At 44.3% G+C, this 23984-nt stretch overlaps 1 protein-coding gene across 1 annotated transcript in view; it reads right to left on the bottom strand.

Moving 5' to 3' along the window:
- Positions 1-23984, bottom strand: part of SDR16C5 (short chain dehydrogenase/reductase family 16C member 5) — a 46813-nt gene that overhangs the window by 5150 nt on the left and 17679 nt on the right. Inside the window, exons 2-5 of the mRNA XM_040432782.1 lie at positions 22062-22419; positions 11940-12071; positions 9575-9674; positions 7304-7448 (exon numbers count right to left, since the gene is read on the bottom strand). Coding sequence (XP_040288716.1) covers positions 7304-7448; positions 9575-9674; positions 11940-12071; positions 22062-22382 — 698 coding nt within the window. The 5' untranslated portion in view covers positions 22383-22419. The remainder of the gene's footprint in view (positions 1-7303; positions 7449-9574; positions 9675-11939; positions 12072-22061; positions 22420-23984) is intronic.

Below are 23984 nucleotides of genomic sequence, written 5' to 3'. Positions count from 1 at the left end.
CAATTTGGAAAAGAGTTTGCTGCTCAGTGAGCAAGCACTCTATGGTATAGATGTTAGGGAGGATGGTAGCGAGGAGGCTCAGTAAAGTGAGGTTGGTGGCTGGATAACAGAAAGTGGGGTAGAGGGAGGAGTGCCAGGGAGGCTAGCCCTGATCTGACACACCCCAACAAGTTTGCATGGTTGGCAGATGCGGGGGATGTCGGTTCAGGGACCCTTCCTCAGGAGAATGTCAGCTCTAGTAAGCAGGGAACCAGGAGAGCAGGGCAGGGCAGACAGGTGCTGGTAGTGGGTGACTCAATTATTAGGGGTACAGATAGGGCGATCTGTCACACAGACCGGGATCGTCGAACAGTGTGTTGTCTTCCTGGCGCTCGAGCTCGACACATCGCGGACCAGATTGGCAGATTACTGGGAGGGGCTGGAGAAGATCCAGCGGTCATGGTCCATATCGTAACCAATTACAAAGTTACAGGTAGGTGGAGCGTCCTTAAAAATGATTTTAGGGATTTAGGTCACAAGCTTAGGGCAAAGACCTCAAAGGTAGTGTTTTCCGAAATACCACGAGCCACACAAGAAAGGCAGCAGGAGATTAGGAAGGTTTGGGTTCCTGGAGAATTGGGCTGACTTCTCTGTCGGCTACAGGCTCTATCGTAGGGATGGGCTGCACCTCAATGGGGAAGGGGCAGCTGTGTTGGGGGGAGAAGATGGCTAGAAGGTTGGAGGAGTGTTTAAACTAGGGACTGGGGGGAATAATTACATTATAGGACGGGAAGATAGTGCAGATAGAGACCGGGGGCAAGGTAATGGGACTGGTGGAGGAATGGAAGGAGGGACTAGAACAGTTCAGAAGGAAAGGTTTAGGGTAAAAATATACAAAAAAACCTCTAATTGCATGTGCACTGCGGCATTGGAGCTGCCAGAGTGCCATTAAAATGGTGCATCTCACCCAGAGGAAGCTGGGCGAGAACAAGAAAGGCTGGGAAAATAGGATTTTCCCTCTGTCTGCACCAGGTAGGCTGGTAATTAAGATAATTAGCAGCCAGCTGAGGAGCTCAGGTAAATGTGGGCTGAGCTCCTTAATCAGGGCTCCCAGTCTGGGGAAGGAGCATGCTGTGCCAAGGCCTGTGGGAGCCAGGACCCTCTAACCCTGTGTAGGGTAAAACCCATGTTGTACAAATCACTTCAAACAGATAATAAAGGATAATGCTGGAGTCCTCATGTTTTTTTGTCCATATAGTTTGAGTGTTTTCAGCTTGTACTCAGCTATTATCTTTTGGATAAAGTATGCCATCCATGTAGTTTGAGTGTATTCAGATTGTACTGACCCCCAGAGGAACCCGATTGGGTGAAACGCGTCGGGGTATTACCAACTCAACTTCTACCTATTACCATCTAGGGCCTTATAGGGCCATTTAGGGAAGGCACGAGGACAGGAAAATCCCACCATCAGGGGTTGACCCTGGGCAGAGGTCCAGTCAGGGTTTGTGCAGGGAGAGTCTTCCCCGGCATTAGTATTAATGCCCCAGGACCTGACTAAAGTGCTTTGTCCCTAATTTATGGCACCTATACATTTCATCATCCGAGCTATTGAGTGGATGTTATATGTACAGTGGTAGCTGGGCTATATATGTTTGCCCACGATTAATAAGTATCTATTCGCTACCCCATATAGGGCGATTTAAGTTATATCTTAATTAAAAGTTATGTTTTAAGGGTCCAATTTTCCAATGTTAAGTCAGCCCCATGTTGTGTTTTGAGGAGCTGGGTGGTAGACCCAGATCCCAATAGAGTGGGAGAACTACTGTGTAGTCAGTGGCCAGACGGCCTAGGAATTATGTTTATGATTTCTTTGGACTGCTGTAAAAGTGACAATAAAGCTGGTCGTGGCCAGTTTGCACCCAAATCTGCAGTGTTGGAGTGGCTTCTTGATGTGTGCCAACCGTCTAAGGTGAGAAGACGGCGATCCTGGAGAGCTGTGACCCCGAGTTGTCACAGCACTAATGCCAGAAGCCTGACGAATAAAACTGATGAACTGGAATTAGTAATGTGTGAGGAGGACTATGACATAGTGGGAATAACTTAGACATGGCTGGATGATAGCTATGACTGGGCAGTTAACGTACAGGGTTACAGTCTGTTTAGAAAAGGATCGTCAAAACCGGAGAGGGGGAGGGGTCTGCCTTTATGTAAAGTCTTGTCTAAAGCCCACACTCCGTGAAGATATAAGTGAGGGACATGAACATGTGGAGTCACTGTGGGTAGAGATACATGGAGCTAAAAACAATAATAAGATACTAATAGGAGTTTATTATAAACCACCTAATCCACAGAAAATCTGCTACTAAACGAGATAGATGAGGAGGCAAATCATGAGGTCGTTATTATGGGGGACTTAAACTACCCAGATATAGACTGGGAAACTGAATCCTGTACAACTCACAAAGGAAACGTTCTTGGCAATAACCGAAGGCAATCGCCTTTCGGAACTAGTTCAGGACCCGACTAGAGGGTATGCCATACTGGATTTACTAGTAGTACCAACCAACAGACATGCAGGTTGGGGGATACATAGGAAATAGTGACCATAAAGTAACATTCCACTTGTCATTCAAAATAGGAAGCACAAAAATGCCAAAACTTCAAAAAAGTTAAATTTAGCCATCTAAGAGAAGCCATAGGCAGGGGCGTAGCTAAAGGCTCATGGGCCCTAGTGCAAGAGTTCAGCTTGGGCCCCCCCTTCCCTCAGTGCTTTGTGGCCAGGGACAGGGAAGCACAAACCTTTGTGCCGTCCAAGGCAAAAATTAAAATGGCACCCCCCCATGCCAAATTCTTGACCTAACCCCTTCCTTCCAGCCAGAGGTGTAACTTGACCAGCATGCACTTTCTATAATGCTGGTGTCTTCTTATGCAGCACAAGGGTCTTTGGGCCCCTCAGGCTCCTGGGCCCGGTAGCGACTGCTACCTCTGCACCCCCTATAGCTATGCCCCTGGCCATAGGCCTAACTGTGACAAAGTCTTCAAAAAGAAAAATACAGCCACAAAATTGGATATTTTTAAAAGCATCCTAAACTCTAATTGTGAGAGGTATATACCTTATGGGAATAAAAGGGTAAGGAACAAGAAAAAAATAGAATTGTATTGAGAAAGCAATAAATGACAAAAAAAAAACCCCCACAAACATTTAAATCACTAAAACAGGGAGGTAGTGAGGAAGCACTGAAAAACTATAAGAGAAAAAAAATAGAATATGTAAAAGACAAATAAAAGCAGCCAAACTGGAGACAGAGAGATTAATTGCCAAAGAAAGTAAAACTAACAAATGGACAAATCACCAGAACCAGATGGCATGCACCCCTGTATCCTAAAAGAATTAAGTAATGTCATAGCCAGACACTTATTTCTGATATTTAAGAACTCTATATAGACAGGGAGTGTTCCACAGGATTGGCACTTAGCAAATGTGGTGCCAATATTCAAAAAGGGGTCAAAAACAGAGCCCGGAAACTATAGGCTGGTAAGTTTAACATCTCCGTGGGTAAACTGTTTGAAGGTTTTCTAAGAGATGCTATCTTGGAGTATCTCAATAAAAATAAGCAAATAACGCCGTATCATCATGATTTATTCACCAAAACAAGCTTGAAAAAGACTGTGTAAAGTCGAAACGTCGCATTATTTTGGTGAATAAATCACAGCTTTATATTGAAGACTTGAGTGTGCTGCAGTCCCTCTCTACATTTCATGAGGGATCTGTCATGTCAAACAAATTTTAAATCACTTTATTTGAGGAGGTCAGTTCTAGAGATCCTGAGATCCGGTGACGTATCAGGCTCTCCATGGGCATGCTAGGAAGAGGCTTCCGCCTAGCAGTGAGCCCCGTGATGTCACCGGTACTAATAGGCGGTGGAAAATGGCTAGAGCACCGCTAAAGCCCGACCATTAGTGCAGGTGACAGCACTGGGAACACTGCTAGGCATAAACCTCTGCCTAGCAGTGTAAGCTTGTAAACAAAAAAAAGCCCTTGCCCTGAGCTATACAGCACAGGGCAAGAGAGCATCAGAGCATGAAATGCTCCGATGCTCATGTCAGAGGGGCTGAGTGGGGGAAGAAGGGGATATGTCCATGTTCAGCTCTGAACCCAGGTTTAAAGGGGTTATCCAATCCCTATAATGACCCCCAGAATGCCTGGGCCCCACCCAGGGCCGGCCTTTGGGGTGTGCGGCCGCACAGGGCGCCATAGCAACAGGGGCGCTGGGCGGCCGACAGCCCGCCGCAAACTAAGTCTACTTCCTATTTTGTTGCGGCCGCCGCCCGCCAGCCAAATAACAGCACGGACTATAGAAAGAGTGAGGAGGGGGCGGGGCCCGCGGCCGCTCTGAGCTCCGCTCTGCTGCCTGGCCTGCCTGTCTCTTTAAGAGAGCAGACCAGTGGCTGCTGGAGCATGACGCTTTTGACGTTGCCACTGAGCTCCGCCCCCAGGGCCCCAGAGAGAAGAAGGAAGGAGCGAGCCCAAGTGCCAGCCAGCAGCCACAGCCTGAGCCAAGTTTCACCATACGTTACAGGTATTTGGTAGTACAATTTTGTACAAAGATAAAAACTGGATGGATCCCATCTGCCACTGGCCCATGATGGAGTGGGAGAAATGTGCCATTGGGGGGGTGGGCTCAGAGGACAGTGTGTGCTTTCCTGCTACTACATCAACCCCCCAGGGATTTTGGGGGCCATTAAGGGTTGGACTTTAACTCCTTGCTGCTCCACCAATCATATTCCCCTCCCCCCAGCACATCAGTTACCTTTAGGAAAGGGGGGGGGGGGGGGGGGGGCTATGTGCACACTCCGCATCATCCAACCGCAATGACAGGCAGGAGGGGCGATGTGTATGCGGGCCCTTGCCCTGCACTCGCTCAGCTGTGCTCGCATACATATCATGCCCTGTGTCCACTGTCCTGTGCCCACTCCGCTAAAGCCTGGCATAGCCCAGCTATGCCCTGCTTTACCAAAGCAGACAGGCAGGAGCCGTGTGGTGATCATATTTATTGTATGTATGTGTGTGTCCGTCCCTGTGTGTGTGTGTGACTGTCCGTCCGTGTGTGTGTGTGTGTGTCCGTCCCTGTGTGTGTGTGTGTGTGACTGTCCGTCCCTGTGTGTGTGTGTGTGTGTGTCCGTCCCTTTGTGTGTGTGTCTCTCCCTGTGTGTATATCACCATGCCCACAGTGTTCCTATGTCTTGACGCAGCTGCTTCAGAACATTCTGTGCGGGGCAAGAAGAAGAAGATGGAAGAGGAGGCAGCGCCAGCATGGAGTCCGTGCGATAGACACAGGGAGGCACACTAAGGACGAAGGTAACACTTCCACATGATCTACACTAGTGTTATCTGTGGTATTACATAGGACTGCAGGTAACACTACCACATTATCAGCACTAGTGTAAGGGGGGGTGGCGGCGCCACAAGGTTAGCTCGCACAGGGTGCCTGAACACCTAAGGCCGGCCCTGGCCCCACCGCTAGAGCATACTTACCTGCTCCCCGGCACCCACGTCCCTCCGCGGGTGACACTAGAGAGGCTGGTTAGCCTCGCGGCCTGCTATTATAGGGATTGGATAATCCCTTTAATAATGACAGATATATTAATTGTTATATTTATGTAAATTAGGTATTGGAGCACCTGGGGCTGGCCATAGTGCTATGAGCACGGCTAGTGCTATGCTCTCTGTACTCCCCCTTCCCCTTTGGGTGACAGGGCTAGACATCTTGTATAACCTTGTGTTTTCACAGCTGCGCTGAGGGTCAATGGCTTGGCGCTTGCACGGTGAGTAAGATGCTGCATCCTGAGTTCGGGAAGCAGCATAAGGACCACTGCGCAAGTGCAGAGTCAGTTCAGTGACTCAGTGCCTGTGCAGTGAATCTGATGAGCACTGATTTCCAAGCTCATTAGATCCACTGTGCAGTCACCGAGTCACTGAGCCTCTGCGCTGCCACTTGAGCACAGGGCTAGATAAGATGTCTCACCTTATCACTCAAAGGAAAGGGGGAGTACAAAGAGCTCGGGAGTGTTGTGCTAATGGTGCTCCTAGCGCTATGGCCAACCCCCTGGTGCTCAAACTAGGTAATTTACGTTAATGTAACAGTTAATATATCTTGGTCATTATTAACTCTTTATGGAAAAGAAATATATTGTTTTACTCAGCATAAGTAAGCTTAATATCAGTTCTGCTCACTGTACACTAGTTATGTAAACCGAGAAGCACAGGAAACAAAAGCAGTGTTATTGTCTACACGTGTATACTGGTGACGTAGGATATTATTTGCATGGGACTGTATGTTACAGAGGACGAGGGAGGGGATTGATGTTATTTACATGGGACTGTATGTTAGAAAAGACTGGAGAGGAGTGATGTTTTTGCATGGGACTGAATCTTACAGAAGACTGGAGGGAGGGGAGTGACATTATTTACAGTTAATGTGAGGATTACCGTAATTCAATAAACATTAAACAATGGATGGTATTTATATTTTTGCGTTTTTGGCAAAGTATTGATTTGGCATTGGATATCATGATATTTTTACTTGGTATCAAAATTGTAGTTCAAACCCTGGTGTTGTGACAACCCTACCCTAAACACTGCATATTTATGCCCCAGATACTGTACATGTTTTTCACGCCAGGACTTTACTTCCCCTGCTCTCAGAATCACTGCATTTTGGCAGGATGTTTAAATGCAGAATGTCCTGTTTTCAACTGCGTTTGCTTGTAACCCAGCATGCTTTGCTCTGTAATGTTTCTCACGGCTTGCTCCACCTAGATAATATAGAGAGGGGAGACGTAGGGAATGTGACTACTGCAGAAGAAAAGCTGTGCCAGTCAGAGCAAGCCCTGAGGAACACTATAGAGCAAAGCATGCTGGCTTTGGTTAGATAACTGAGTAGGAAGCTTAGCTGATGAAAACAGGATGTTCTGCATTTGAACATCCTGCCAGGATGCAGTGATTCTGAGAACAGGGGAAGAAAAGTAAAAAAAAAAAAAAAAAACACATGCGCTTGGGGTACTGTGGGCAGATTAAAAAAAAATATTTGTCTAACAAAAATTTGCAATGCCCCCCCCCCACAACAAACACTGGACAGATCTGTGGTAGACAGTAGTGAGAACCTTCAATCCTAGCTGGTACTTCATTGTATATATAATCCAGAACCGTGTAGTTGTTCATGTACATCTCATATTCTGAGCATAAGGCTAATGTAGCCCACTCTTTCAATTACAGGCATATGGGTATATTATATGATAAAATATTAATTTTCATGATACATACTTGGATGCGCATCCATCAAACATTCCAGTATTAATAAAATATGGGCAGACAATTGTAGTCTTCACACCAGTCTTTCCCAGAGCCAACATTTCAAGCCCAACAGATTCTGCAAAACCAATGGCTGCAAACTTGCTAGCACAATAATCTGTAAGAGAAACAGGTTTACACAGATTCACTACATGAGAACATGGCGTTCATTGCCGACTTTTTATTTATTTTAGATAATATAAGACAATCACGATGGAGGATATGAAGACTGGTAGATATCTGATAAGACATGTACTCTTTTATGCTCCTCTTAAAGGGTACAAGAGGTAACAGGACACCATGGCACCCTGTGGTTTAAGTGCAGGTGAGGGTGGTTTTCAAAATGAATGAAAGTGCACTTTTGCGGTTAAAAAAACGCTGTTTACTTCCAAAATCATGTTCCTATTATGCCACCATTAACAGTAAATTTGAAAACGGCATAGTTTGTAGTAAAACCCCAAATCGGTGTCGTTTCTGGATGTATCTCTGCCACTCTAAGTAAAGCTAGTTTCACACTTGCAGCAGGGAACTCTGGCAGGCTGTTCCGGTAGGGATGAGATATCGCCAGATACTGTACTACCGCCTTCCCGCCGGACCCCACTGACAATATAGGGATTCGGTCGCTACCTGGCAAAACTGTGCGTCGGACCTGCCAGTCAGAACACCCTGCCGCAGGAGTGAAAGAAGCCTAACTGTGCTCAGTCCTCATATCTGCTTGTGTATGAACTTTAAAGGGGTCATCTGGGCTCTAGGTATTGATAACCTATTCTCAGGATCTAGAGCCCAGGTGACCCCTTTAAGAGTCTACTAGAGGAAGGGTAAAACTAGCACAGAGTTTAACAGTCTGCAGTGTTACAGATTCAGATACACTTTGCTCTGCTTGTTTGGCTTATGTACTTTAACCCTAACATCATTTTGTATGATAAGATATTAGCTGCAACTATAGTCAAAGGTCACTCCTTTTACTAATAAAAACCTGCAGGTAACAGTTACCTGAGGTTTCCCAGGCATAGCAGAATACCCGAGATCCTTCTGAATCCCTAGGAAAGCTTCAGCCCACAAGGAATATTGGTTTCTGTCACTCTCCAGGCTCGGACTGTATGTAACAGCAGACTTCTGTTCCACCTTTTATACAATTTGTTAGGGATTATTATTGGATATAGATATTTTCTACAAATTCCAGCCTGGAAGACTCTTAGCCCGGTCTAGGTCCCAGTTCCAAAAATCAGTAGGGAGGGAATTTCAAGATGTAAAGTGAGATCTACACAATCTGCTAAAGGACTGCTAAACATTTAGAAATGGCAACCTGTCCAGCAAAGAGAATGTGCAAGCCTGGCCTTATAAGTATAATAATGTCACCCTCCCTCCTAGTAGTCCGTATACAGCTCACCTTTAGAGACCATTCACACGACTGTAAAATTGCAGAATGGGTGCGGACCCATTCATTTGATTGAGACCGCAAAAGGATGCAGACCGTAAACCCTGCAAAAAAAAAATATAGAGCATGTTCTATTCTTGTACGCAATCGCAGACAAGACAGGGCATTTCTATAATGGGCCGCCCGTTCCGCAAATTGCGGAACTTACACAGGCGGCATCAGTGTTTTGCGGATCCGTAATTTGCGGAACGCAACATACCGCGCGGTCGTGTGAATGCGCCCCTACAGTTACAGCAGTGTCCACTTTCCTAGCCCTCAGAGCAGGCTCCTAACTTCACTAGTAGTCACAGCAGCCCCCCTCCCTTACACACTGGTCACAACAGACCCAAACCTCACCTCTCCAATAGTCCCATTAGCCAGCCTTCAAGTAGTGTCGGCAGCAGTGTCACACCTTGCTAACTGGTTAATGCGCGTGTGCCGTCAGAAAATGATCTATTCTTTAAATCATCCTGTTTTATGTTAAACATATACTTTTTACAGTTTTTGTCAATTTTTTGCAATTTAACATGACACTATCTATTTAAACAAAAAAGTTAATTCTGCACTTTTCAGCAGTCATCCCATTATCATCACAAGCAGAATTACAACGACATGGAATGTTTGTCTGTATAGATAACACATATTCACAATAGATGATATCAGAGGTTATCCTTTCCCTCCTGACTTCGAGTCACAAACCTTGTCTAAAAGAACAGCACAAGTTTATATTTTTAAAATATAGATAGTAACTTGGAAAAAAAAAAAAATTAATTTAATATTTATAAAATTTGTCATTTTTTGATGACACATTTTAGGTATTTTCTCACCTGCTAATCCATTGACTCCAATAAGTCCAGCAGAACTTGCAATGCTCACGAGATGCCCATGATTGGAGGCCATCATTGCCGGAAGGAAGGCTTTATAAGTCTAGAAGTCCAAAAAAAAAAGAAAAAATCCACAAATTTTCCAAGAAATCAAAGATTTATATAGGCAAAAATGCACAGCTAAGTTCAATTCAGTATATTTTATCGGTATTGCAAATTAGTAATGTATATTATAAAGATGGCTATTGCTTATGGTGGCCCTTGGCTGTTCACACTGACACAGAAAGGACGGCGAGTAGTGGGAAAGCCACAGAAGGAAGAAATACAGCCTAAAATAAAGAGCAAGATGAAAACTATTGTCTGTGCGAGGCCTCCGACTAGGTGTTTACTTGATCATTCCCAATGGCTGTTTCCAGGGAACAGAACACAAAATGTAATTTTGAAAATACTATAAATCCGAGCGGTTTTATTAAAAGAAATAAAAAACATAAAAGACAGACAATGAATCTCCAGTAAAAGATATTCTTGTGAAAAGACAGAATAATAGAACTTTTAGAGGCACTGAAAACTCAAAATCTGGTATTCTCCGATGTGTACCAGGAATGTGGTCTCAGTGGTGCATTTACAAACCTATAGAGTCTATAGCAGTGGTGGCGAACCTATGGCACGGGTGCCAGAGGTGGCACTCGGAGCCCTCTCTGTGGGCACCCACACCCTGGAAAAAGTCTATGGTGTACCAATATGCCTTAGACTTTTCCTGCCATTCATCAGCGCAGGGCGCACTATGAACAGCGCAGGCAGCGCATTGATTGTAGGCAGGGTATTATAGCTGAATGATTAAGTACATGAAAGATATACTAGATTGGACTGTGGTATTCAGGTTAACTTGTCATGTTGGCACTTTGCGATAAATAAGTAGGTTTTGGGTTGTAGTTTGGTTACTCTGTCTCTGAAAGGTTCACCATCCCCGATCTATAGCAAAAAACGGTAGTAGGGTTTTCTAGTTTAGATCGACATACACTGTACAAAACTTCTATTTTTATTATTTGACCTGACATTGTTATCCCTTTATGCAGCTGTTTTGATTCTTGGAGGTAGACCTATCATTTACAAGACAGGATTATGTAAGAATTTTAATGCATCTGTGCAAACGGAAATCGGGTATGGCCTTCAACACCAGTAGCCTATCCACTTCATGGATTGAGGTGTTCTGCACCCAGAGATACCCTTCTATCAAGACTAGAAAAATAATAGGTTCCAGGTAGGCTCCAGAATATACCACTAGTAGTGACGTTTTTGGGTTGTTGGCGATGCTAGTTAGCGATGATCTGGCAGTGTAATACTGCCGCCGATTTCCCGATGAACAAGCAAACGCTCCTTCATCGGGCAGTTGGAATCTTTCAACAGGTTTAAAAATCATTGGCCGGCAGCAGATTGTGCTGTGTAATAACGATCTGCTGCCGGCAAACACCTAGTCAGTATGGGGACAAGCAATGGCACTAGCGATCGCACCTCCTCATACTGTGGAGGAGATTACCTCATGTTATAGCAGCGGTCTCCTCCACACACGAGCAGGTGATTGCCGGGAAGGAAAGCTCCTGACAATCGCCAGCATGATCGCTGTATGTAATACAGCCTTAAAGGGGTTGTCTCACTTCAACCATTAGTATTTATTATGTAGAGAAAATTAATACAAGGCACTTACTAATGTATTGTGATTGTCCATATTGCTTCCTTTGCTGGCTGGATTCATTCCATCGCATTATCCGCTGCTCGTTTCCACGGTTACAACCACTGTGTAATCCAGCAGCAGTGGTCATGCTTGGACAAGCACCTGCATGTGTGCACTCCCTTGGTCCCAGCCACCAGAGAGGCCAGCACTTTTTTCCGATAGTGTGCAAGCACGTCCACCGCTGATGGGTTGCAGGATGGTCGTAACCCCTGGAAACAAGCAGTGGTATAATGTGATGGAAAAATGAATCAAGCCACAAAGGAGGCAATATGGACAATCACAATACATTAGTAAGTGGCTTCTACTAACTTTATCTACATGATAAATGCCATTTGCAGAAGTGACACAACCTCTTTAATCTTGACAGGAAAGCAAAATCTGCGATGCAGACAAATCCCGTATTCGAACAAAGCCTTATGGTTTCCTGAACCACACTAGCCATTTTCCTTTTTTGGAAATGCATTGGATGTTATCATTTATGCAAAGTATCACTTGGTGCATTTGGTTACAAATTTAGGAGCCAAATTATATTTTTTTGGTCACAATTTTTTTTCGAAATACAAGATATAAATTAGTCTGTGGACTGACCAACCCAACCGAACCTTTACACTAGACTGCACACGAGCACTGATTTACCCAGAAATGTGCCATAGTGTTCACTTGCATGGTCTTCTCCACAAGGGCGTCAGGGGAGTCTATAAATTTCTTTCCGGTCACAATGCCTGCGTTGTTAATTAAGATAGTGATATCTCCAACTTCTTTCTTCACCTAATGGAGTGAGAAACAAAGTACAAGGTACATGGATTATAATATACACTATGCATATACTTACTAATTGATGACCATAGAAATATCGCTATATGTCTATTTACAATTCATATATCCAGAAGAATGCAGGTAGTGGAATTCTACTTCCTTAAGTCTCATGCACACAAACGTATTTTCTTTCCATGTCCGTTCCGTTTTTATTCGCAAAAAAAATGGAAGTTACTCCATGTGCATTCCGTCTCCGTATATGTCCGTATTTCCGTTCCCCAAAAAAACAGAACATGTCCTATTATTATCCGCATTACGGACAAGGATAGCACTGTTCTATCAGGGGCCAGTTGTTCCGTAAAATACGGAATGCACACGGATGTCATCCGTATTTTTGCGGATCCATTTTTTTGTGGACTGCAAAATACATAAGGTTCTGTGCATGAGGCCTTAAAGGGGTTGTTTACCCACATGGATAGGCAGATCCTCCAGCGTGGCCGGATCCGCTCTAGGATTCGGACTTCTCAGCCATTCAGGTCTATTGACTGCATTTTAGTGGACACGGAGTATGTGAAGGGAAATTCTTCCAGTTGATACACCGAACATTTAAAAAGGCTGCAGTTGGCCGAACGTATGCCGAAAATTGTCAAAGGGTGACATATGCAATTATAGAGCACATGGTTGCATACTCTGGGACCATAAATTCAACCCTCAAATTACATGGAATTTTTGATACAAGCCGGGTAGGCAATGTGGTAAATACTAATGAAGCGGTGTTGGATATGGATTGGGGGAGGGGCCCTCTTCCAGCACACAGAATATACTAAAGAAATAATTTGCCAGGTCTTCATCAGGATTTGAACTCCAGCCTTTGTCCGGCAGAAGAGTTACCATTTCACTACAGACCTGCTCTGTTGAATGGGTTGAATTTTCTGTGTTTAGAAGGCTATTTCCTTCGCAGGCATAAAACTAAATAAAAAAACAGTTTATCACTGAAATAAAAGCAATAAATAAAAAATAAAAATGCGCAATCTACCAATCCCCATAAATATGTTCATTATATTGTACAGCTTATTTTGATTACAGGGATACCAAATATTGTTTTGTGATATTTCATACTAAAACTTTAATTGCTTTTGCTTTATTTTAATTTTTTTAGTAACAATAACTTTGCAGAAAATTTAAACTTTTGCTAAAAAAGCTAAAAAGGAAAAAAAGTCTATTATCCCACCATACATTTTCTTATAAAGATTATTTTACAGGTTTCAGTGAGATTTGAACCCCACACTGTGTGAACTTATCCAATCCTCTACAGAAAAGCTCTGCTGTGATGGGATTTTTTTTATGCCTTTATAGTTTTACAGTTTTTTTTATTAAATATCACAACCAGTATTTGGTATCTCTGTACTCAAAATAACCCGTAAAATATAGTGATCATATTATTTAGGGTGACTGGAAAACAATGTGAATAAAATGTGGGGGGAGGCACATGTTTTGCCTGTATGAAACCTTAACATTCCTGATAGCAGCCCTGGATCCATGGCTGCTTGAAGCCCTCTTGGAAAAAAATCCCTCCCTAAGGCCTCATGCGCCGGCCATGCCCATGCTGTGTACCCAAAATTGCGACCTGCAATGCACGGGCACCAACCGTGTGGCTGCCGTCTGCGGACATGGACCCTTGAATGGGGTCCGCGATCTACACCACAAAAAGTACTACTACTTTTGCACTAATTTATTGCGTCGCGAGGGCACGGGCTGAAAACCCACGGAAGCACTCCATAGTGCTTCCGATCCGTGCATCCATTCCGCACCGTATGCTCTGGATTGTACGGTGCACACAAGGCCAGTGCCAGTATATTGCAGACCCGTTGTTTGCGGGCAGCAATACGGGTACGGGCGGCCTACAGTCGTGTGCATGAGGCCTTAGACACAGGATTGTGGCTGACATCACATCTGCAGGGCAGGGTCCGTTCAGAACACTGCCCTGAGAGCAGGGTGGATTTGATTTAAATCACTAGTCAGTAAGGCTTGATTTAAATCATAGTTTTCTACATAAAGACTAATTCTTGCTGGTATAATTTATAATATGCAAGTAGATGAAGATTTTTAGAATAACAACTTTTCATATCAGTTTGATTAGGTTGATTCTGCATTCATAGGTTTGTAGAAGTTAGGATTAAGGTATTTTTCTCAACTCTGTTCATGTTATACCATTTTTGCTGTGAAGAAGAGGCATGTGATCTCTGCTGAGTCAAATTCAGTTTTGAGAACTGCAAAAGTAAACCAAGCATCTGTGATAATATCTTGTAGGCAGAGAAACTGACCAATAATCTTAGGCTACTTTCACACTTGCGGCAGTGTGATCTGGCGCCAGATCCGCATGTGACAAAGCATTTGTGAGACGGATCCGGATGCGGATCCGTCTTACAAATGCATTGCAAGAGCGGATCCGTCTCTCCGCTTGTCATGCGGACAGACAGATCCGTCTTGTATCTTTTTTCACATTTTTACCGGTCTGCGCATGCGCAGGCCAGAAGGACGGATCCGTCATTCCGGTATTTTGAATGCTGGATCTGGCACTAATACATTCCTATGGGGAAAAATGCCAGATCCGGCATTTCAGGCAATTCTTCAGTTTTTTTCGCCGGAGATAAAACCGTAGCATGCTATGGTTTTATCTTTTGCCTGATCAGTCAAAATGACTGAACTGAAGACATCCTGATGCATCCTGAATGGATTACTCTCCATTCAGAATGCATGGGGATATGCCTGATCAGTTCTTTTTCAGTATAGAGCTCTTGTGACGGAACTCAGTGCCGGAAAAGAAAAACGCAAGTGTGAAAGTACCCTTACAAAAACCTCTGGAAGAGCATGACATTGTGAATGGATTAATGGAATTTATTTACCAAAAAAATTAAACCTATACAGGCTTATTCTACATAATTAAAAAACTAATCTTTATTTCATGATGGAATAACCTTTTGATGGTAATATATTTTCCTCAAAAAGCATTTTATATAAAAAAAAAAAAATCAGATAAAAAAATAAAAATAAATCATTTGTTTTTATCCACCCTGCCTGAGAGGCAAGGTCACTGATGATGTTGCGTCTACAGAGCAGAGCCTTACAAGCCTAGCCACTCTTGAAATGTAGACATGATGTCATCAAGATAGGGAACCAATGCAGTGAAAAATGTCACATGACTCCTATGAAGTGCAGGAAAATGGGGCATTACAGGTAAAAAAAAAAAATCACTATTAGTAAGTGATAGTATGTGTTTTCTGTCAATAGATGGTGAAAATGGCAAAACTGGAATACCCTTTAATAGTTATTTGTTGCAACTATGTATAAATCTAATTTCAAATGTTTTTCTTCCTAAAAGCAACAAGTGAATGCGTAAATGAACTGCGGTTTCTTTACAAAGTAAGAAGAAAGACATAAAAAAAAAATAGAAAAAGAGAAAGGGGGCTGCCAACTGATGATGCGAAGGATAACTGGCCAACAAATATACCCCACCCTTAACAAAAAAAAATGCATAAAATCATTCGGCGTTAGCTGATTATCTGTAGATGTTAATTGAACAATGAGACTTATTTTCCCATCTCACAGCTTGGAAAAAATGTTATTAAGAGTTTTACGTAAATCTGTCTTTCTAGGAAACTGTGCAGTTAACAACATCAAAGAGAGGGGAAAAAAAAGGACCAAGCCAAATCTGTCGGGCTCGCCAATTTTCTGTACGTCTCTGTAGAGCCGGAGAACTCTGCCAGAGATCTCAATTGGGTTTGTCTGAAAATTACGCATGTAACAAAAGTGCAGTTATGTAAGACACTTTTGGAAAATTCCAATTAAATCCAAATATCGCGCTAAGGACAGTGTTTAAAGGGAACCTGTCACCGGGATTTTGTGTGTAGAGCTGAGGACATGGGTTGCTAGATGGCCGCTAGCACATCCGCAATACCCAGTCCCCATAGCTCTGTGTGCTTTTATGGTGTAAAAAAAACTTTTGATACATATGTAAATTAACCTGAGATAAGTCCTGTCCCTGTTTTACACAATAAAAGCACACAGAGCTATGGGGACTGGGTATTGCGGATGTGCTAGCGGCCATCTAGCAACCCATGTCCTCAGCTCTATACAAAAAATCCCGGTGACAGGTTCCCTTTAAAGCCACAATTACAACCCAAGGAGGGCAAAAAGTTACACTATTGAATCTCGATTCCAGTGTCTGCCACAGCCAGTGTACATTCGTTTTCATTTGTCACATAGACGTTATTACTGTTAAACCATTACAGCATTTTCTTTTGCCTATAATACAAGGGACACAAAAAAGCAACGGCCCCTTTAGATATTCTCTGCACAGCGCTCCGCCAGACCCAAGCTGTGACAGATCTGCAACACTGCCCATCAATTGTCTTTGCTGGGAAAACATGGTACTAGTACCAATTAGTACCCTACTCTCTACTGATTAGGGGCAAGTATCCCAAACAGTTGTCTACAGATGGGGGCCTAGTTTAGTGAATGACATTTCCTTTCTAGAGAAGAGCTAATTTGCCTACTTATAGGGGCCGTCAAGATTTCTGACACTGATGGCCTTTCCGCAGGTTAGGCCATCAATACCAGATCGGTGGGGGTCCGACACCCCACACACCTGCTGATCATCTAGAACTACACAGCTCCATCCATTGTGCAGCGGACAGAACTGGTAACTGCAGCACTGCTCCCATTCTCTTCAATGCAGTTACCAGCTTTGTCCACTACACTCTCGTTACGGCACCGAAATCCTGAGGATAGGCCATCAACATCAATATCCACCCTGTTATCTGTGGAGTCTCCATACACCTGCTGGATCTCTTCAATGAGAGCTCGTAACACTCTTCCCTCAAAGAGCTGGGAGACCGCTGTAAACTAAACAAAAAATGTTCATCGGGAGACAATGCATTAAAGAGAATGTTTACGTTTTTGGTTTTTTTTTACCATTTTTCTTATTCTACACTTTACTTTTTAGACATGGTTATGTGGGCAACCATCTAGCCTGAGCTGCTGAGCCACACAGATACAAGTAACCTCAGAAAAAAAAACAACAGGGTAGATTTACTAAGGGTCCATTTACACGTCCATAGAGTATTGCGGATCCGCAATACACCGGCCGGCACCCCCATAGAACATGTTCTATGAACTATTTTTTTCCGGAGACGAGGACTGGAAATGTGGATGCAGACAGCACACGGTCTCCCTCCCCCCTATGATGCTGCTGCCGCTGCAGCCAGTGAGAGGAAGGAGGACAAGAGGAGGGGAGGGGCTGTGGCCGCTGCAGCCAGTGAGAGGAAGGAGGACAAGAGGAGGGGAGGGGCTGTGGCCGCTGCGCCACCAATAAAGATAAGTCTCTCAATCATTCATATACAGGAGGTGGGAGCTGGCTGCAGAATCACATAGCCGGCTCCCGACCTCTATGAGCGGTAGCTGCGATCCGCGGCACCTGAGGGGTTAACTACCGCAGATCGCAGCTACCGCTCATAGAGGTCGGGAGCCGGCTATGTGATTCTGCAGCCAGCTCCCGCCTCCTGTATATGAATTAATGAGAGATTTCGCTTCATTGGTAGCGCAGTGCGCCCCCCCAAGCCACCCCAGTATTAAAAACATTGGTGGCGCAGTGCGCCCCCCCCTTCCCCAACAGTATTAATCATTGGTGGCAGTGGCCACAGGGTCCCCTCTCCCCTCCTCCTCTGATCGGAGCCCCAGCAGTGTAATCCTGGGGCTCCGATCGGTTACCATGGCAGCCAGGACGCTATTGAAGCCCTGGCTGCCATGGTAAGCTCCATGCTGCTGTGTGCACAAAGCACAGAGCAGCAGGGACAGTGTGAGCTCCTATTCACCCTGATAGAGATCTATCAGGGTGAATAGGACAAGGGTTCTAGTCCCTAAGGGGGCTAAAAGTTAGTAAAAAAAAATAAAATATTAATAATATTAAAAGTATAAATGAAAGAAAGATTTAAAAAAAAATATATATAAAAAAAAAATAATACACGTTAACAATAAACATTAATTTTCAGCAGATTTGTGTAGGAATTATTTTTTTTTCCAAAAATGAAAATTACCAGAATATCGGTATAAATTATCGGCTATCGCCCTGAAAGTTCACAAATTATCGGTATCAGCCCTAAAAAAAAAAAAAAAAAAAAAAAAAAAAAAAAAAAAAAAAAATCGGTCGATCCCTACCAGCTACAGTAAGAGCAGATGTAGATTTGTATAAATGTATGCCATAAATGATAGTAAATCTGGTGGACCATATCCCTCCTGCTAAGTCCCACACAGTTTTCTCGGCATTTGTGTAAAGTGGAAAGAGAAATTAAAAGTCACAAATGATGCCGCAAATACAGTATGTGTATAGTTTGTGACTTTACGACTAGTGTAGTGTGAAATCACTGATAAATGTGCTCCACTGACTTCCATAGAATGCTGTAGGGGTGGGGGCTTTGGGTGAGTGGGTGGACTCTGTCCACCTAACATTCATGATGGATCCTGTGTTATCTGCCTCCAGCTTTGTAATAGAGGTGTTACATGTCACGTTAATCCTGCCTGTGATGATAATGAGAAGACTGCTGAGAAGTGGTCTCTACAGAACAGGATGTGTCAGCTTATTGTGAGGCTCGCTCATCTTTTATCAAATCTCCTGGTCAGTAATTTCTTAGTCATAGTTGCTTAGTCATAGTCATTTCTTAGTCATAGTTGCTTAATCATAGTCATTTCTTAGTTGCTTTCAGCAACTGTTAAATGGCCAATCTGTACAATTTTATACAGGGCAGAATGTAGCTGGGGGAGGCTAACAAGCCACTTTGCCTTGGCCAGGCCATTTAGAAACAAGGCTGGGGCAGCTAAATGAACCTTTGTACTCTGGTAAAAGTAAAGATGCATTTGCATGGGCCGACGAGAAGACAATTATCCTTTGCAATAACTGCCTGCTCGTTAAAGGTGAAGAGGTCCCTTTACATGCAGCGATCACCTCATACAAACAGGGCTGTGGAGTTGGAGTCGGAGTCGAGGAGTCGGAAGCAATTTTGGGTACCTGGAGTTGGAGTCGGCAAAAATGAACCGACTCCTACTAAATTTAAATTGGAATAATTTTTTTTTAAAAAGCAAGTTTAAATGTCCTAATTTACAAAAAGTTATAATTAATTACTTCTCTACTGTAAGAATAAAGGCCAATGCATGCAGTGCCTCACGTAACCGCAAAACGAACACGTTAAGTGACCATGAAGAAGCATGCTTTTCATATGCTTCACTATATGGCACGCAACGCACAGTTAAGGAGCGGCAATACTTATACTTTCCGCTGTTAGGCCTCTTTCACACTTGCGTTGTCCGGATCCGGCGTGTACTCCACTTGCCGGAATTACACGCCGGATCCGGAAAAACGCAAGTGTACTGAAAGCATTTGAAGACGGAACCGTCTTCCAAATGCGTTCAGTGTTACTATGGCACCCAGGACGCTATTAAAGTCCTGGTTGCCATAGTAGGAGCGGGGAGCGGGGGAGCGGTATACTTACAGTCCGTGCGGCTCCCGGGGCGCTCCAGAATGACGTCAGAGCGCCCCATGCGCATGGATGACGTGATCCATGTGATCACATGATCCATGCGCTTGGGGCGCCCTGACGTCACTCTGAAGCGCCCGGGGAGCCGCACGGACGGTAAGTACACTGCTCCCCCGCTCCCCACTACACTTACCATGGCTGTCAGGACTTTAGCGTCCCGGCAGCCATGGTAACCACTCTGAAAAAGCTAAATGTCGGCTCCGGCAATGCGCCGAAACGACGTTTAGCTTAAGGCCGGATCCGGATCAATGCCTTCCAATGGGCATTAATTCCGGATCCGGCCTTGCGGCAAGTGTTCCGGGTTTTTGGCCGGAGCAAAAAGCGCAGCATGCTGCAGTATTTTCTCCGGCCAAAAAACGTTCCGTTCCGGAACTGAAGACATCCTGATGCATCCTGAACGGATTTCTCTCCATTCAGAATGCATTAGGATAAAACTGATCAGGATTCTTCCGGCATAGAGCCCCGACGACGGAACTCTATGCCGGAAGACAAGAACGCAGGTGTGAAAGAGCCCTTACAGGGAACACAACGCCCATGGGTAACATAGCCTCTCGCTGATAACTGATTAAGTAGACACTTGTGTAAGTGAAGGGAATGGATAGTTGTCATTCAGCTAAGGCTATAAAAACTTATAAACTCAGATTGTTAGCTTAAACTTTAAACATGACTATGGGATTCTACTAGGGAAATCAGGTTTTACAATAAATGCCCCTTCCTGGATCTTCAGCAGAAGATCAGCACACAAAGGAGAAGGCAGCAGCTTCCTAGCCAGTAGTTCTGTGGTAATGACATGTATGTTGCCTTTCTTTCCTTCAAGGAATGTATTAAATACAGAGGAGTCGGAGTCGGAAGCATTTATCTACCGACCCCACAGCCCTGCGTGCAGCAGATCCCTGTTTACACAGTATGATCTGCCACCCAGAAATGATGATTGAGGTGTCCGCATGGAAGAACATTTCACCCAATGAACAAGCGTTTTGCTCGTTCATGGGGTGATCTGGGGTACCTTTACAAGGGCCTGTTTGTTCCCGATGATCGGCCTGAAAATCGAGCCATGTAAATCCTCCATAAGCTTAGCTACAGCTCTGAGCAGAGATGAATCCCCTGCAGCTTCATGAAGAGGCACACAGGTCATTCCGGACTCTAGAAGGACAAGAGACAACCCTTGTGGGATTAGGCCACTTTCACACTTGCGTTTGGTGCGGATCCGTCATGGATCTGCACAGACGGATCCGCACCAATAATACAACTGCATGCATCCGTTCAGAACGGATCTGTTCGTATCATCTTTAACATTGCCAAAACGGCAAACGTTTTCTATTGTGCCAGATTGTGTCAGTGAAAACGGATCCGTTTGCCTCCGCATCGTCAGGCGGAAACACCAAAACGAGGCGGAACGGAGGCAAACTGGTCCTTATTTATTCAGAATGCATTAGGGCAAAACTGATCCGTTTTGGACCGCTTGTGAAAGCCCTGAAACGGATCTCACAAACGGAAATCAAAATGCCAGTGTGAAAGTAGCCTTAGCAGCCACATTGTTTTTCCCAGAAAAAAAAAAAACATACAATAAAAAAAAAGTCTGAACAGAAATTCAAAACAAGAAGAGGATTTATATTTCACATACTTTTTGGGGGGAAAATTTGGAAAAAACGGGGATTAAAGGACTTCTGTCACCCCACTAAAGTAATTTTTTTTGGGCTAGTTAAATTACTTATCCTGCGATATATGAAAATATAATGGTGTTACTTACTTTGATTCAGCAGTTTCTTCTAAAAACGAACTTTTATAATATGTAAATTCGGTCTCTACCAGCAAGTAGGGCGGCTACTTGCTGGTAGCAGCTGCAGAAAACCGCCCCCTCGTCGCGTTGATTGACAGGGCCTGTCGGGATCTCCTCCTCCGGCCAGCCCTGTCGGCATTTAAAAAATCGCGCGCCTGTGTTCATTCTGCGCAGGCGCTCTGAGATAAGGAGGCTCGCCTCCTCAGCACTCCCTCAGTGCGCCTGCGCCGATGACGTCTTCTCTTTCGGTGATGTCATCGGCGCAGGCGCACTGAGGGAGTTCTGAGGAGGCGAGCCTCCTAGTCTCAGAGCGCCTGCGCAGAATGAACACAGGCGCGCGATTTTTTAAATGCCGACAGGGCTGGCCGGAGGAGGAGATCCCGACAGGCCCTGTCAATCAACGCGACGAGGGGGCGGTTTTCTGCAGCTGCTACCAGCAAGTAGCCGCCCTACTTGCTGGTAGAGACCGAATTTACATATTATAAAAGTTCGTTTTTAGAAGAAACTGCTGAATCAAAGTAAGTAACACCATTATATTTTCATATATCGCAGGATAAGTAATTTAACTAGCCCAAAAAAAAATAATTACTTTAGTGGGGTGACAGAAGCCCTTTAAACAGATAAAAGACGTACCTGGTCTGCAACCCTGTACACCTCTTCCCTCTTGCTGCAGTCACACGTGTATGTGTGCACCCGGACAGCACCATTTTTCTTGGCCAGTCTGCTCGTTTCCTTATTGCCCTCTTCATTTATGTCCCACAACACCAGAGTAGCGCCAAGGCGGGAAAACTCGAGCGCCATAAGACGTCCTATCCCGCTTCCAGCTCCAGTAATAAGCACCAGTTCGCCAGCAACATTCTTTCTTCGAGATGGGAGAAGCCACAAGATGATGGACTCCAATGACAGGTAGATTGTAAGAAGCAAAACTTTCAATGTCTCCAAGAAAAAGTTCATGATGGAAGGATTGTAGGTGCTTTTAGGTGCAGAAAACCTGTAGAACAACAATCAATATTTAGCACAGAAAGGACAAAAAAATAAAAAGCACACACCTAAAGTCCACTTAACCCATTAAGCCACAGGTAAGAGGCTTTTTCCGCTGTGGATTTTACGTAAAATCTGTAGCGAAAGTCCAAGATGTTTCTGCAACAGAATGTGCACCGCTGAGGATTATTTCAGCTGTTTTTTTATCCACTATATTTATTTTACTATGAACTGATTGATTTTTGGTGTAGAATCCCACTGAAAACTGGCATGGTGGAGCTCAGCCCGGACCTGAGGGCAATGTCATTAGCCTAAATGCACACGATCAGGATTGGGGCATCCACCTTGTATTGGATGAGGATTTCAAATTCTCATGTACACAATGCAGATCGATTCCCAACTGGATTCTCTCCATTCACTTCAATAGGGAGAGTAAAATCCGCACCAATTCCTCATGTAAATCCGCACCAATTGAAGCGGATTGTCCGCGCATAAATCCTGAACATGTGCATTTACCCTTACAATCCATGATGCGCTATATCCTAGAAGAGGGATGCTCAACCTGCGGCCCTCCAGCTGTTGCAAAACTACAACTCCCAGCATGCCCTAATAGCTGTAGGCTTACCGGGCATGCTGGGAATTGTAGTTTTGCAAGGAGTTGGAAGGCCGCAGGTTGGGCATTCCTGTCCTAGGACATTACAGACATACATGTATAGGATTATCAAGCTGGTCAAAAATAAACATTCCCATGCAGTAATGGTGCAGTTTAGGCTACTTTCACACCTGCGTTAGGTGCGAATCCGTCTGGTATCTGCACAGACGGATCCGCTCCTATAATGCAAACGCTTAGATCCGTTCAGAACGGATCCGTTTGCATTACCACGAAAAAAAAAAATATATATATATATATATATTTTTTTTTTTTTGTTCATGATAATGCAAACGGATCAGTTTGGACTTTACATTGAAAGTCAATGGGGGACGGATCAGTTTGAAAATTGAGCCATACTGTGTCAACTTCAAACGGATCCGTCCCCATTGACTTACATTGTAAGTCTGGACGGATCCGTTTGCCTCCGCACGGCCAGGCGGACACCCGAACGCTGCAAGCTGCGTTCAGGTGTCCGTCTGCTGAGCGGAGCGGAGGACAAACGGAGCCAGACTGATGCATTCTGAGCGGATCCGCGTCCACTCAGAATGCATTAGGGCTGGACGGATCCGTTCGGGGCCGCTTGTGAGAGCCTTCAAACGGAACTCACAAGCGGAGCCCCGAACGCTAGTGTGAAAGTAGCCTAAGTGACACCATGAACAGCAAAAACAGCTGCACAGTCCTAATAAATGACACAAAATGAAACCCAATGGGGGAGATTTATCAAACTGGTGTAAATTAGAACTGGCTTAGTTGCCCACAGCAACCAATCAGATTCCACTTTTCTTTTTCCCCAGCTCCTTTGGAAAATGAAAGGTGGAATCTGATTGGTTGCTATGGGCAACTAAGCCAGTATTTCTTTACACCAGTTTGATAAATCTCCCCCAATGTGTGCATATTATGTAAGGGATTCGATGCACTTATAA

Source organism: Bufo bufo, chromosome 5, assembly GCF_905171765.1.
Source record: "Bufo bufo chromosome 5, aBufBuf1.1, whole genome shotgun sequence".
In the NCBI taxonomy this organism is placed as follows: Eukaryota; Metazoa; Chordata; class Amphibia; order Anura; family Bufonidae; genus Bufo; species Bufo bufo.
This window is presented reverse-complemented; position numbering and strand designations above follow the sequence as displayed.